Source organism: Colossoma macropomum, unplaced genomic scaffold (genome assembly GCF_904425465.1).
Source record: "Colossoma macropomum unplaced genomic scaffold, Colossoma_macropomum, whole genome shotgun sequence".
Taxonomy (NCBI): Eukaryota; Metazoa; Chordata; class Actinopteri; order Characiformes; family Serrasalmidae; genus Colossoma; species Colossoma macropomum.
The window spans coordinates 18,400,430-18,414,284 of NW_023494801.1; the positions used below are offsets into that span (position 1 = coordinate 18,400,430).

Below are 13,855 nucleotides of genomic sequence, written 5' to 3' on the forward strand. Positions count from 1 at the left end.
AGCCCTGGGTAAACGCCATGTTTTGCTGATGTTCTAAGTGAAAAAAGTGGCCACACCCTCTACAGAGAACACACTATACATGATAAACTATTATTATATTATATATGTAGTCTTATAGGATTACGTAGGCTATTAGTTCTCCTTCAATAGAGCATCATCTTTCATGAAGACTGCAGATTAAGTGTCAGCCTAACCCTTCAGCCGTTTAAATTAAAATGGATTTGGAAACATTCCCTGAAGCTGATGTTAATGGAAACTTCAAGGAATGACAATCAGGATGTCAGAAATAATGTCACACTTTAACTTTTGTTCCCTCTATAACTCATTTGTTTTCTCTTACTTTTGTTGTTATACTTTTCACATTACCATTTCTCTCCCCCACCATCTCTGTTCTTTCTCTCTCTCCTTTTTCTCTCCTCCTCTGTCTTTCTCTTCATCTCTCTCCCCTCTATCTCTCATTCTCTCTTCTGCTCTGTTTCTCTTTTCCTCGTCCTCTCTATGACTCTCTCTTTCTCTCCTGTTTTCTCTCCCTCTGCTCTTTCCCCATCCTCTTTGTCTCTCTCTCTCTCTCTCTCTCTCTCTCTCTCTCTCTCTCTCTATTTCTCCCTCTCACTATTTTGTGCTCTCTCCACCCCCCACACCGCCCCATATGCATCTTTAAAAGGGAAAAAATACAGTTACAGTTATTCTTTATAGATTTTACAGATTATTGTAGTTCATACATTATGCAGAAATAAGAACATGGATGAAATGTGTTCAGTTGTGTAATTCATGAGTCCGTCGCTTGAGTCTTGAGTTCACTTTTCAGGCTGATTACAGCCCCTCTTAAGCTAAAATTTGAGCTTAACATAAGAGCTTTCTGTTTCTCTGTATGGTTTACTCGCTTTAGCTATAGTTATAACATTATTTGTTTGCAGTAATATTTATCATCCTGTCAAAAAATGATTAAGCTACAGCTAAGCTAGCAGTGTTCCTCTTACATAAGCCAGTTTGAGCATGCACAGGATTTGTTGGTTTCATAATGACCCACTTCTAAAAGCACATGTGAAGAGCCTCGAGTGAAGAGAAGCAGCTTGCTTTAGCACTTTGATTCAACCATGTGGAAAAAAGGGCCTTTTCCAGACCATTCTATTTCCCTGATGGATTTCCACTGTATAGAGGCGGAGTGGGCCGCTCTGGAGGCCCCACTGGAGATGGAAGAGGGAATATTACACTGTATGCCCAAAATCTGTAGACACCTGATCCTCCTATGTTTCATCTGAAATCAAAACTATTAACAGGAAGTTGGTTTCTCCCTTAGCCTCTTCTCTAATGAGAAGGCTTTAGAGGAGAACAATGCCCAGAGGACACTGTTGGCTGGATATTTTTGGTTGGTGAACTATTCTCAGTCCAGCAGTGACACTGTGGTGTTTAAAAACTCCAGCAGCACTGCTGTGTCTGATCCACTCTCACCAGCACAGCACACACTAGCACACCACCACCACATCAGTCTCACTGCAGTGCTGAGAATGGTCCGCCACCCAAATAATACCTGCTGAAGAATTTAATAGAAATATAGAAATAGAAAATAATACCTGAAAAACTTGTTAAAAAGGGGCTGACAAAGTATGCAGAGAAACAGATGGACTACAGTCTGTAATTGTAGAACTATGAAGTGCACCTATATGGTAAGTGGAGCTAAAAAAAAATGGGTGTAGATACAAAGAAGGGGTTTTAATGAAGTGGCTGGTCAATGTATAACCTGTACGGAATGTAATCTAAATTAATAACCAATAATAATTGAGTTAACATTGTGCACTAAAAAGTCATGCATTTAATGAACTTTTCAAACACACCATTTCCTTATGAATGACTAAAATATGTTACATCATCACAGATTTCTCTTTGTTTACTTTCAGCAATAGCTGTATTGTAATATTTTATTCATGTGGAAATGATGGACAGACTTAGTAATGTACAAAGAAAAACTAACACATCTATTTATGTGTCATTTCAATAGAGTAATGCTATTTTATTCTTTTCTCAGCAGTGTGCCACCCCAATAAAACATCTAGGTTGTACCTGGCCTGTTCTAAAAGTTCTAGTTATGCCCCTGTCTTTATGCACATCTAGCTGATGCTTGGCATTGGGTATGGTGACTTTAGGCTCATGTGCAGCTACACCAGAGCATCTCTTTCTGTTGTCTTTCTGTTGTGCTTTTCTATGGAGATTACTCAAGCTGTGTGCGCAACTGTGTATCAGCAATGGGTGCACTCTCATTTACAAAAATGGTTCTTTAAAGAAAGGTTGTTAAAAGTGACAAAAAAGTGGCATCACTCCAAAAAACTCTTTAAGGCACGTTCATTTTTTTAAGAGAATATCTAAATAAATATTTAGGCTGCGCTTTATTTTAACCTTTGTGTTGGTACCAAAATAATATAGCCAGATTGAAACTTGGAAACAATTTTAAAACAACAGCAAAAAATAAACTGCAGGTCAGGATTGAATAGGTATGATATGGCTTGTCAGATATAACATCCTTTGTATTACCTGATGTTTCAAAATGAAATAATGAGGACATTTATGACATCATTTATTAAGTGTGGGGATTTGAGGCTCCATTACTTTCTTTAAAAAGCCTATTATAAAGCAGATGAATGTGTCTCGCTCCGGCTGGATGGTATTGCATTGCTCAGTAAGAGACACTAAGACTGCAGGGATACTGTACAGTGCAGCTGTGGTTTTGCAATAGCCATTTGCCACTGACTTTGACACTGCTGCGTTTCCAATTTCTGACCTCCAACTGAAACTGGAACATGATGCCATTCTCAATTCAGTCTGTGGCTGTACATAGACCGCAGAAATGATTGTGTTCTGAACTTCTTCCTATTAGAGAAATAGTGCACTGTAGTATGTCAGCCCTGTTGTAGTGTTGTTTGAATTCTCAGTGATAAATCTTTTGGTCATCCCATGGTCATGGACCAATCTGTTTACTGTATAGCAGGGGTTCCCAAACTTTTTGTGGGGCCAAAGTGTAACGTTTGTGGTGAGCCAAGGGCTGAAAGACAAAATAGTACACAAATACAGAGACAGTGTCAAGTCCAGTTAAAAAAAAACATTACATTATACAGTCTCATGCAAATGTTTGAACAGCCCTGATCAAATTATATTTTGTTGATTTTGTTTTGTTATGTTTTTTTTGTTTTGTTTTGTTTTGTTGTCACACTAAAATAGACATTTTTCTGTAAATTTAGTGCACGACTTCTATTTATTTATTTAACATATTGGAAAAAATAAAACATAAAATATAAAATGTGCCATTATTTTTGCCACAAGAAGTGCTCTTCTATTTACATCAGCAGAAAAAGCACATGCAAACTCAGCTGGGCAGCAGTTAGGTCACTTCTAGCCCTATGTTTCCTCCTTATGGTAGATATGCTAAACCACACTATGTTCACCCAAGCCCAACAGAAAATAAAACAGTCAACACATACCACATCCAAACTAACTAAACAACAACACAACAACAGCAACAACTGTCTCTTTTACAGAGGGGGAAGAGTGCATGGCACAGCTTTGCATACTACACATCTAAAGCCCCTTCTGAAATGCGGAGTGTGTGGCGGAAGCTACAGTATGCAAGTGGGTAGCTTATGGAACTATAACTAATCATTCCCAGACAGATGTAAAAACCCATTTTCAAAAAAAGTTGTGACACTGCAAAATGTAAATAAAAACAGAATGCAATGATATGCGAATCATTTCAACCCCACATTTTATTGAAAATAGTACAAAGACAACATATCAAATGTTGAATCTAAGACTTTTTACTGTTTTTAAAAAATATATGCCTATTTTGTATTTGATGCCAGCAACACATTTCAAAAAAGTTGAGACAGGGGCAACAAAAGGCTGGTAAAGTTGTGTATTGTTAAAAAAAACACCTGGTGGTCAGCAGGAACACCAGTTACAAAGAGAACAATAAGTACTACTGTTATTAATTTGTGGTCTGAGTATTTTTCCTGTCAGCCTTTTTTAAGATCTTTGTTATGCTTATGAATACACAGTAGAAAGTCTAGTTAAAGTGAATATATGCACTAGAAGTATATTAAATAACAAATAACAAAAGTGTCTGCATGCTTGCAGTATTAAATTTATATAAAAAGTGAAACTCTGTGAAAACTGATATGCTGTGCTTTCATCTGAAATCTGTGTTATATTATATAAAGCTTCATACACAGTAGATTTTTTGTGGGCACTGATGAACCAGCCATTCTATCGGACTTGACGTATGTCAGCAGTGAGGTGAATCTCAGGTTTTGTCTGTTCCAACATCTTTTTTGTGTCACCCTGTCCCAGCAGCTTCCTGTCCTCCTCTCTTTCAGCTGTTTTCTATTTTGGATTTTGCATTCAAATGAAATTTGGCCCCTAGTTTGACATTGAGTGCTTTCAGTTGCCTTTTTTGCTTTTGAGTTTCATACAAATCTAATCATGTCATCTTTCATGCTTTGTAGGAGCATCTAGTAAATCAAGTGTGATTTATGGTTAAGAAACATTAATCCATTAATGTCCATATTGGAACTTTTACATTTCCTCAATCCTGGTCCTGGAGATCTACCATACTGGAGAGTTCAGATCCAACACACCTGGCTCCAGTTGTCAGAAACTCCTGAAGGCTTTCATTACCTGGATCAGGTGCATTAGCTTACGGTTAGGGCTAAACTCTACATGGTGGAAGATCTCCAGGACCAGGATTGAGCACCTCTGCCTTAGGTCCAAATGTTCTCTGAGCATAAATGAGCACAAATCTGAAGAACTTTTCAAATCAATCAAAGTATATTACAAAAAAGGTAAGTTTGACTTATTATTTTTTGTTTATTAATATCTAGACTTTTGGCCACATGGGACTACTGAGCACTAGAAAATGCAAATGTGGGTTCTAAATAGAAAAATCAAACAAAATTTGACTGTGAATAAAGGCATAATAATTAAATAGGGACCGTTCAATGATCATTCAAGGTATAACTATACAACATTTCATCATTTTTGACCAGTGTTTTTCAACCTGTGAGACACGGCCCGCCTGTGAGTCTTAGTGGTACTACGGGTACTACTAGGGGGCTGTGACTGCAAAGATTTGCTACAATATAGACATTTAACCAAACATAATTTTTAATATGACAAACGTTGTTGTGATAATTACTTGCAAAAATAAAACATCGTATTTATATCAAGCTCAGTGAGTGTTCTGGCAAAATGCTAGCTAGTTATGTTTTCAGTGTAAGTCATATGAGATTTATCCATCATGGACAAATGGTTAAAATCAGGGTCTTTCCAAAGGAAAGATCCTAAGGCTTGTCCATCTACAGAGACTGAGAAAACCAAAAAAAAAAAACATAAGTAGCATAAACTGAAATGAAGAAAATGTAGCAGTAAGTAGCTAGTGCTGGGTTTCAAACACATAGCAACTGAAAATGCTCTGTTGTTTGCTCAGAGGTCTCTTCAAATGTCAAAAGTCAAAGAATTTTCACCATCACTTTGAAACGACACATAGTGAGCATGTATCTAAACCAAATCGAAATGAACCAAAACCCATTGTCCCCTCTTCAGCCTGACATTCAGCATTTTACAGCTGTCAAACAATATCAGTACCTTATCAGGTGAGTGAGAAAAACACAATCGGACTGATTAAATCTTTTTGAGGGCTGAAGATTTTGTGGTCATTTGTGTGGGCTGTGAACTGCGAAAGGTTTGGAACCTCTGATTTAGACCAACGAGAACAAGTGGCATTTTTCTCTGTCATACTAAGTGTAGTTGTAAGACCTGAAATCACCTGATATTGTACATCACAATCAATTAATGAATTTTCATTTGCCTGAATTTCAATGAGAGGAGAAATGAAACACAATAGGATCTTTAAAAATGCCCCCTCTTAAAATAGACACATATTAAAATGTCATTTTTCTCAGTGTTCCCTCACCTCAACCCTCTCTCTTCCACTGACTTTTTCTTTCATTGCTCCACAGATTGCCCAAACTGACCGAACAGCAGAAAGGATTAACTGTGTGTCCCTTGCACAATCTCATTGTTATTACCTCTGTCCATTAATGTGCCCACAGCCAAGCACAAGGCTTTATCCATTTAGGGATTACTGGGTGCTGTACTCCACAAATGCACATCAGGGGAAACAGTGCATTTAATATGGGGTCGACTCTCCCTCTGGGTATGTCCCTGTTTTGGCACAGTAAAAAAAAACAATGATGTGGATTTTAAGTGTTTTAAATTCCCAGGTAAGCATCTTACTGTGATTATGCAATACATTATGGATTGTAGAATCGCTGGCCTAAGACCCTATGTCCTCTTTTGGATAAAAATGACAGTGTGTTAGATTCTGTAGAAAGCATTCTAGAGAAACTTACCAACTGATCCTTATTTACAATGTCAGTGACAGGAAACAGGCTTTGTGATGTCTACAGCAAAAAGTCTTTTTATTTACTATCCAAAATGACCACTGAAACTACACACTTCTTCTGAGTATTTATATATAATGTTTCTAATAATAATTAGTTTTTTTTCTGGGACTATTTTGCCCTACAATACCCTGCATGTACCTGTCTGCCATGAATGGGTTGTGAAAAATATAAATTAGGCAAAAACATAAAACTATTGTAAATTAACATCTCAGGCAACAGGTAACGTACAGGGTGTCCCAAAAAAATTGACATCATTTGAGATGTGAATATCTGAGTAACTACATGTCCTGGGCAAACGAAATTAAATAGGCTTCATGTTGAACAATACAAGATTTAGACATCAAAATTCGAACAAGAAATTCAGAGGGATGTAGATTTTATAACCGATTTCGCAAAGCTTCACAAATGTAATATCTTCCGATACTGGTGGTCGTCCAGATCCCTTTGCCCTGCACAGACAGCCTTCCTCTTTGAATTTTTTGTGCCATGTCCAAATCTGCTTTCCAGTTGGTGCATTTTTATTGAATTATCTCGAAAATTCATGCTGCACACTCTTGTTTGACTGTGTTTGAGCATATTCTAACACACAAAATGCCTTTTCATTTCTAGTGAACACCATTCTTCAACCTGAAAAAAACATTAAAAATTAAACTTGGTTAGTTTTTACACATTTTGTTAAATTTGAGGTCATTTGAGGGAGAATTGGCTGCTATTAGACTACGAAATGATGTCAATTTTTTGGGACACCCTGTATTTAACTATATCATGTAATAACTTTCTGTGTGGGAGCGTTTGGAGGCATTTAACAGACGTCTGGTTCCCATCACCACGGCTGTGAACGATTCTGACTCGGTAAGTTTCTCTATGAGGGAAGGGAGTGTTTAACTCCAAGACACAGTTAGGCCCCAACCTATAGGCATGATCAGCCTTTCAGGTTTCAGGCTTTAAGGACTCAGGCCTCCAACCCACAACCTCATTGCCAAGACCCCAGATTTAATATGTAACCATTTCTATTTGCCTTAGGAGTCAGACTCGGAAAGCACCAACAAACACAGGAACAAGACATTAAATTAAACCAAAAATTACCACACTGTAATGTTTTCTGTCTTTAGACTGGATAAAAACATTACAATATAGTATTGTGAGTTTTTTTATTATCATTATTCAAAGCCTTCAGCTGGCAAGACGGATGTAAACGCCGTGTATATGGCTGCGTCCAAAACCGCATCCTACCGAAGTACGATTCAGCTTCTATCGATTCACTGAAAAGAATCGATTCGATTGTTTCACTTACATCGGTTCTCCGTCGCGTGCGGATTCGGAAGCCGTTGGAAATGTCAGCCTAAACTAGCTAACCTAAATGTCAATAGAGCTGTTTGTAAACTACATTACACATTGGTTTACATTGGGCTAGGTTTCCAAGCAGCAGATGATTCAAAGTACCTCTTAATTTTGCGAATGTGAGAAATAAATTAGCGTAAAGTAAATTAGCTAGCTAGCTGCTGTTTAGCCTACTGGTTGCTAGGTAGCTCGGTTAACGTTAACGTTAGTTACGTTTCCTGACGTGCTATTAGAAGGCGGCTCGGTTAGCTAGCAGACGTTACGAAAAGCTGCTTAAATCTGTTAACCTGTGACATTAAATATAACAGTTAAGTCAGTTGTAATTTGGTCTTACAGGTCATGGCTCAACATTTCTTTGGACACCCTGGCTCTGCTACATTTCAGTCGACACCTAAAGCTGCTCATCATCGTGCGCAAACAAAGGTAACGTTAGCTAAAGATTTTATCTTACTATTTAAGGTCAAAGCAGTAAAAGGGTACTATACGTTGTCTCGTGCAACGTTAATTGAAAAAGGTAAAAGAAAAAATGAGTAATTAGAAAGTGTTTGTTATGTATCTTTTGTTTTTACCTAGCTGGCAGAAGAGGGGCATAGTATAGACCATGAGACAACAGGTGAAACGCTGTCTTTTGTAACACTAGATGATGGCCACGACCAACAAAGGTGAGTGACGTGATGTGGAAAAGGTGCCAGGTAATGAAGTGTTTTGGGAAGAAAAGAATGAAAGTCCTTGATCATGTCAGATATTCACTCGCTCTCCATCTTTTTCTTAAAGTGAGGACTCGGGCATCAATGTTTCAAGCAGAGGTTCACCTGTAAACCTTACTGTAGATGATGTTGTCCCCAACCCTGTTAACTCAAGAATAGATGAGATTGGGAAGAAAGCTCAAGACCTTATAGAGCGGATCAACCAGAGCAGGGCCATGGACCAGAAAGTCTTGAACAGCTTTGAGGAGAAGCTAATGCGGAAGGTATTGTTTGCTGTTTAGAGAAACCCTAGTCTGTAAAATAGCACTTTAAAATACCATTCAAATGTTTGCAGGAAATATGCTTGTTGCTTGGGTTTAAAGGTGTATAAACTGAAGCAAGATAAGACTCTAAGGAAAAACACTTTAATCCAAAAGTTCACAAGCTGCTGCATAACTCTGCAGACAACTCTCATGGGAGCTTAGGGTCATGGAACATTTGTTAAGAAGGTGATTTTGAACCTAGTGGTTTTAATCACCTTTGTAATTAGTCAGCGGAGACAGAGGAAGCGGATGATTTGTTCTTAGAAGACAATCCTAGAAAATTCAACTGTTCTAAAACAGTTGACTGGGCTGGGATTTCAGAGACAGCACTGGCAATGTCTCTGCGTCTTGTTACTGGATACTCTGTTGTCAAGCTGTGGCAGATGTCCTAGAGAAATAGAGAAGGTCGAAAACATGATCAGGACAAGAGGAAATGGTACAGGAAGTTTGGAGCAGAAACAGAATGTATTCATAAAATTAACAGTATAACAAATGTGTTTTCATTTGTGTAAAATTTTATTTATGCAATTTTCCCCTTGTCCCAGATGTTCTCGATAGGCCAAGACATGTTTGGTATCCGAAGTTTGCTTCTTTAGTTTTGCACTGGAGCTCTGAAGCTACTGTTGCTAATAAGTAACAGATGCTTATGTATACCAATTTGCATCATGCATACTGCAACTCTGTCAAGCTGTTAAGTATTCTCAAATACACTTGCTTTTGTGGTTTCTTATGTAGTATGTCTGACATACTGTTATTTAAAATGGTCAATATGGACAAGATTCAAGATCTTTTTCTCTTTGATAATAGTATGTCTTGTATAGAAGCCTATTTGCTTCCATTAATTCTTAACTTTATTGGCCTCATAGCTTTAGTGCAAAACTGAAAAAGAAAACGTTGGACACCAAACATCTTGGCTGATCAACTACATTTGGTGTAACTACATTTGGGCCAAATGCAGCCTGAGGACTAATTGTAATTAGGCCTGTGGCTTCTGTGTGTTATAAGTGGCCCACCGGCCAGTATGTTGCAGTTTATCCTTTCACCTGATGCTTGGCAACAGCACTGTAAACGAAGCACTGTAGCACTGTAGTAACGAAGGCAGCTAAAGTTTTAACAGCCTTTCTTCTCTGACTAGACTTGCAGCGAATGATATGTAGTCGAGACTACAGCCATAAAGCATAAACTCAACACTGTGAATTATCAATTTGGGCAGAATGGAAATTTAAATACTTTTTCCATCGAGAGCCACAGCAAATGAGTGTGCCTCATATGCCAAAGTCTGTAATTTTTAATATCCGTAGATAAAAAACAAAGCATAGAAATACAATAAATACTCATAGGTCAGAGAAACTAAAGCAACTACAATCTACCCGAGTCTAACAGCACCAACTTTTTTATCAGAATAAATTCATTAGTTCAGTAAATATTACCAAAAAAATGCAAACAAATATGTGGCTCTTTGTGCTGTTTATTTGCTCTTCTTGTTTTAAGGCATTTAATGCGGTAGCTGCATTTATTTGATATGTTAAGGACATTAGCTAACAAAACCAAAAATGTATAGATTTTTGGTTATTTTGTACAACAAGTAAACACTTGAATAGGAATGTACTAGACTTTACACAGAGACATGTTTATTGTTACTCTTAAACATACTCTTTATTATATGTTAGAAATGCTTACTGATATATATTGCTCTGAGCAATCCAACAATAAAAAAGTATCTTTAACAATAAACAATAAAAATGTATCTTTAATATAGTGATAGGAAACACAGTAACTTAAAGAAAGCTCAAATTCTGTGCTATACAGTGGTGTGAAAAAGTGTTTGCCCCCTTCCCGATTTCCTTATTCTTTTGCATGTTTGTCACACTTAAATGTTTCAGATTACCAAAAAAAAATTAAATATTAGACAAAGATAACACAAGTAAACACAAAATGCAGTTTATAAATGAAGGTCTTTATTATTAAGAGAAAAAGAAATCCAAACCTACAGGGCCCTGTGTGAAAAAGTGATTGCCCCCTAAACCTAATAACTGGTTGGGCCACCCTTAGCAGCAACAACCGCAATCAAGCGTTTGCGATAACTGGCAATGAGTCTTTTACAGCGCTGTGGAGGAATTTTGGCCCACTCATCTTTGCAGAATTGTTGTAATTCAGCCACATTGGAGGGTTTCCGAGCATGAACCGCCTTTTTAAGGTCATTCCACAGCATCTCAATCGGATTCAGGTCAGGACTTTGACTAGGCCACTCCAAAGTCCTAATTTTGTTTTTCTTAAGCCATTCAGAGGTGGACTTGCTGGTGTGTTTTGGATCATTGTCCTGCTGCAGAACTCAAGTGCGCTTCAGCTTGAGGTCACGAACAGATGGCTGGACATTCTCCTTCAGGAATTTTTGGTAGACAGCAGAATTCATGGTTCCATTTACCACAGCAAGTCTTCCAGGTCCTGAAGCAGCCAAACAGCCCCAGACCATCGCACTACCACCACCATATTTCACTGTTGGTATGATGTTCCTTTTCTGAAATGCTGTGTTACTTCTACGCCAGATGTGGGACATACACTTTCCAAAAAGTTCAACTTTTGTCTCGTCAGTCCACAGAGTATTCTCCCAAAAGTCTTGGGGATCATCAAGATGTTTTCTGGCAAAAATGAGACGAGCCTTTATGTTCTTTTTTTCTCAGCAGTGGTTTTCGTCTTGGAACTCTGCCATGCAGGCCATTTTTGCCCAGTCTCTTTCTTATGGTGGAGTCATGAACACTGACCTTAACTGAGGCAAGTGAGGCCTGCAGTTCTTTGGATGTTGTTGTGGGGTCTTTTGTGACCTCTTGGATGAGTCGTCGCTGCACTTTTGGGGTTATTTTGGTCGGACGGCCACTCCTGGGAAGGCTACTGTTCCATGTTTTCGCCATTTGTGGATAATGGCTCTCACTGTGGTTCGCTGGAGTACCAAAGCTTTAGAAATGGCTTTATAACATTTTCCAGACTGATAGATCTCAATTACTTTGTTTCTCATTTGAAGAAGGGGGGGGCCAATCACTTTTTCACACAGGGCCCTGTAGGTTTGGATTTCTGTTTCCCTTAATAATAAAGACCTTCATTTATAAACTGCATTTTGTGTTTACTTGGGTTAAATTTGTTTGGTGATCTGAAACATATATATATATATATATATATATATATATTACAGTTTAATATTTTGAAACATTTGTGAATAATATTTTGGTCCTTTGGTATTTTGACAGGGTCTGATCTGGCCCTCTTTGAAAAAGGTTTGGACATCCCTGGTCTGTGAAGTTTGCCATCATCTGTCCTGTGTGTTTGTGTATGACTGCAGATGAGTGAGATGTGCCAGCAGGTGAAGGAGCAGATGTTTGAGTATTATGAGGAGCACAGTCGAGGGATGGAGACTAAGCTCACAGAGCTTTCAGAGGTGCTGGAGCGCAGCACTCAGCTTAGCATGGAGCTACAGGGAGCCAGTCAGACACTGGCAGCCATCAACAAAGGTCTACAACAAACTGCCCAGTAGACACAATGCCACATCACACAGCACTTAAAATACTTCCATAGCACCAGATACCTGAAAGCCAGTAGAGGTTAATAGTGGAACACCATAGTACAATAATATAGAAGTTGTTTATATTACTGGAGTAGTGAAACGCTCACTCATTTTATGTCTCTAGCAGAAATTATTTTTTTTCTAGAATAAATCCAAAACTTACAGCATGTAATGCTGCTCTGTTAGTGGAACAACAAAAAGTTTAATTTAAAACATAAATGTTGTTGAAAAAGTACTGTAAGGCACAAGAACCTGAAAGGATGTGTTTGTGCTCTTTGTGATTGATGTTTAGTTTTATTAAACTTACTGAAAGCATTAACTATCAGGCTATGTTTGTGTAGTTATTGCTGCGTAAGATGAAGAGAGAGGCTTTGTACGATGAAAGTTTTTCTTCCAACCTTATTTTTAGAAACCTAATTCTGTTTAATTTGATGTCAGCCGTTGTTATAAATGTTACAACATAATAAGCTATTCATTACATATAGACACCCAGACCATCATAAAATGAGGACTGGATAAGACAGAGTGCTAAAAAGCAGTGGACCATCAGGTAACAAGGGCTTTTTTCACGGTAACATGCACACAATCACCTTGTAACTAGGATAATAGTACAATGGAGCAGAACATAAAGAGCTTAGAGAAAGTTTAACCGTACTATGCATTATTCTGATTGGCAAGTATTTCAAAACACTTGTGTCACAGATGTTAAACAGTTTATGAAACCATATGACATTAAGCATGTCATGGCTAGTAAAGTAAGATGAAAAATTATTCACTGTAATTATTCACTGTAATTCAGATTCAGTCTAGACTGTTTCTAAAATTGACATGCATATGATAATGATTGCTTTGGGTGTATCATAATGGTCTGGGTGTTGTGTTACACTGCATTACCTGAAGGAGGATAATAAATCAGTTATTTTGTAAGGCAGCTGAATAAGGAAAGGTTCATTCACTATTTTATGAAAAAAAATTATGTACAACTGTCATTATTTATTTATTTATTTTTTTACCCAATTTTTGGTGGGTGCTCTTTTCAGTCTTAGACTGAAAGCATGTACTTTGAGGATTGTGTGACATGCAGGGCTGTCATGATTGTGAAATTTTGGCTGACAATTAATTGTCATATAGCTAATTGCAATTAATAAATTTGTCTTTGTTCATTGTGTGCAACTATTAAAGTACCAGCCTAAAGTGGTTAAATTAACTGATTATCCATCTTGCTTCCTTGCTGCCATGTTTGCTTAAATAAATGTCTACAGTTATAGAATCTTTTGTAGAGTAAATCAAAGCTAGATTTGTTCTTGAGAGTGAAATCGTCAACAGAACAAAACATCAATTCTGAATCATGCTAAAAATCTTAGTTAGCTACATAGCTAAACAAACATTACTCGCGCTGCCCTCTAAACATGTTAGAGCACCATGTTAGAAATTTTTGCAAGTCCCATGTTGTGCGTTTAGGAATGCATTACTGCTATTGTTTACATTTATTTGCGT

At 37.6% G+C, this 13,855-nt stretch overlaps 1 protein-coding gene across 1 annotated transcript; it reads left to right on the forward strand.

The window, feature by feature from the left end:
• The first annotated feature begins 8,132 nt into the window (after window positions 1–8,132).
• Window positions 8,133–12,328, forward strand: syce2 (synaptonemal complex central element protein 2). Its single transcript, XM_036590499.1, has 4 exons — window positions 8,133–8,216; window positions 8,367–8,455; window positions 8,568–8,763; window positions 12,137–12,328. Exons 1-4 carry the CDS (start codon window positions 8,133–8,135, stop codon window positions 12,326–12,328), a joined length of 561 nt encoding a protein of 186 aa, XP_036446392.1.
• Window positions 12,329–13,855: the final 1,527 nt, after the last annotated feature.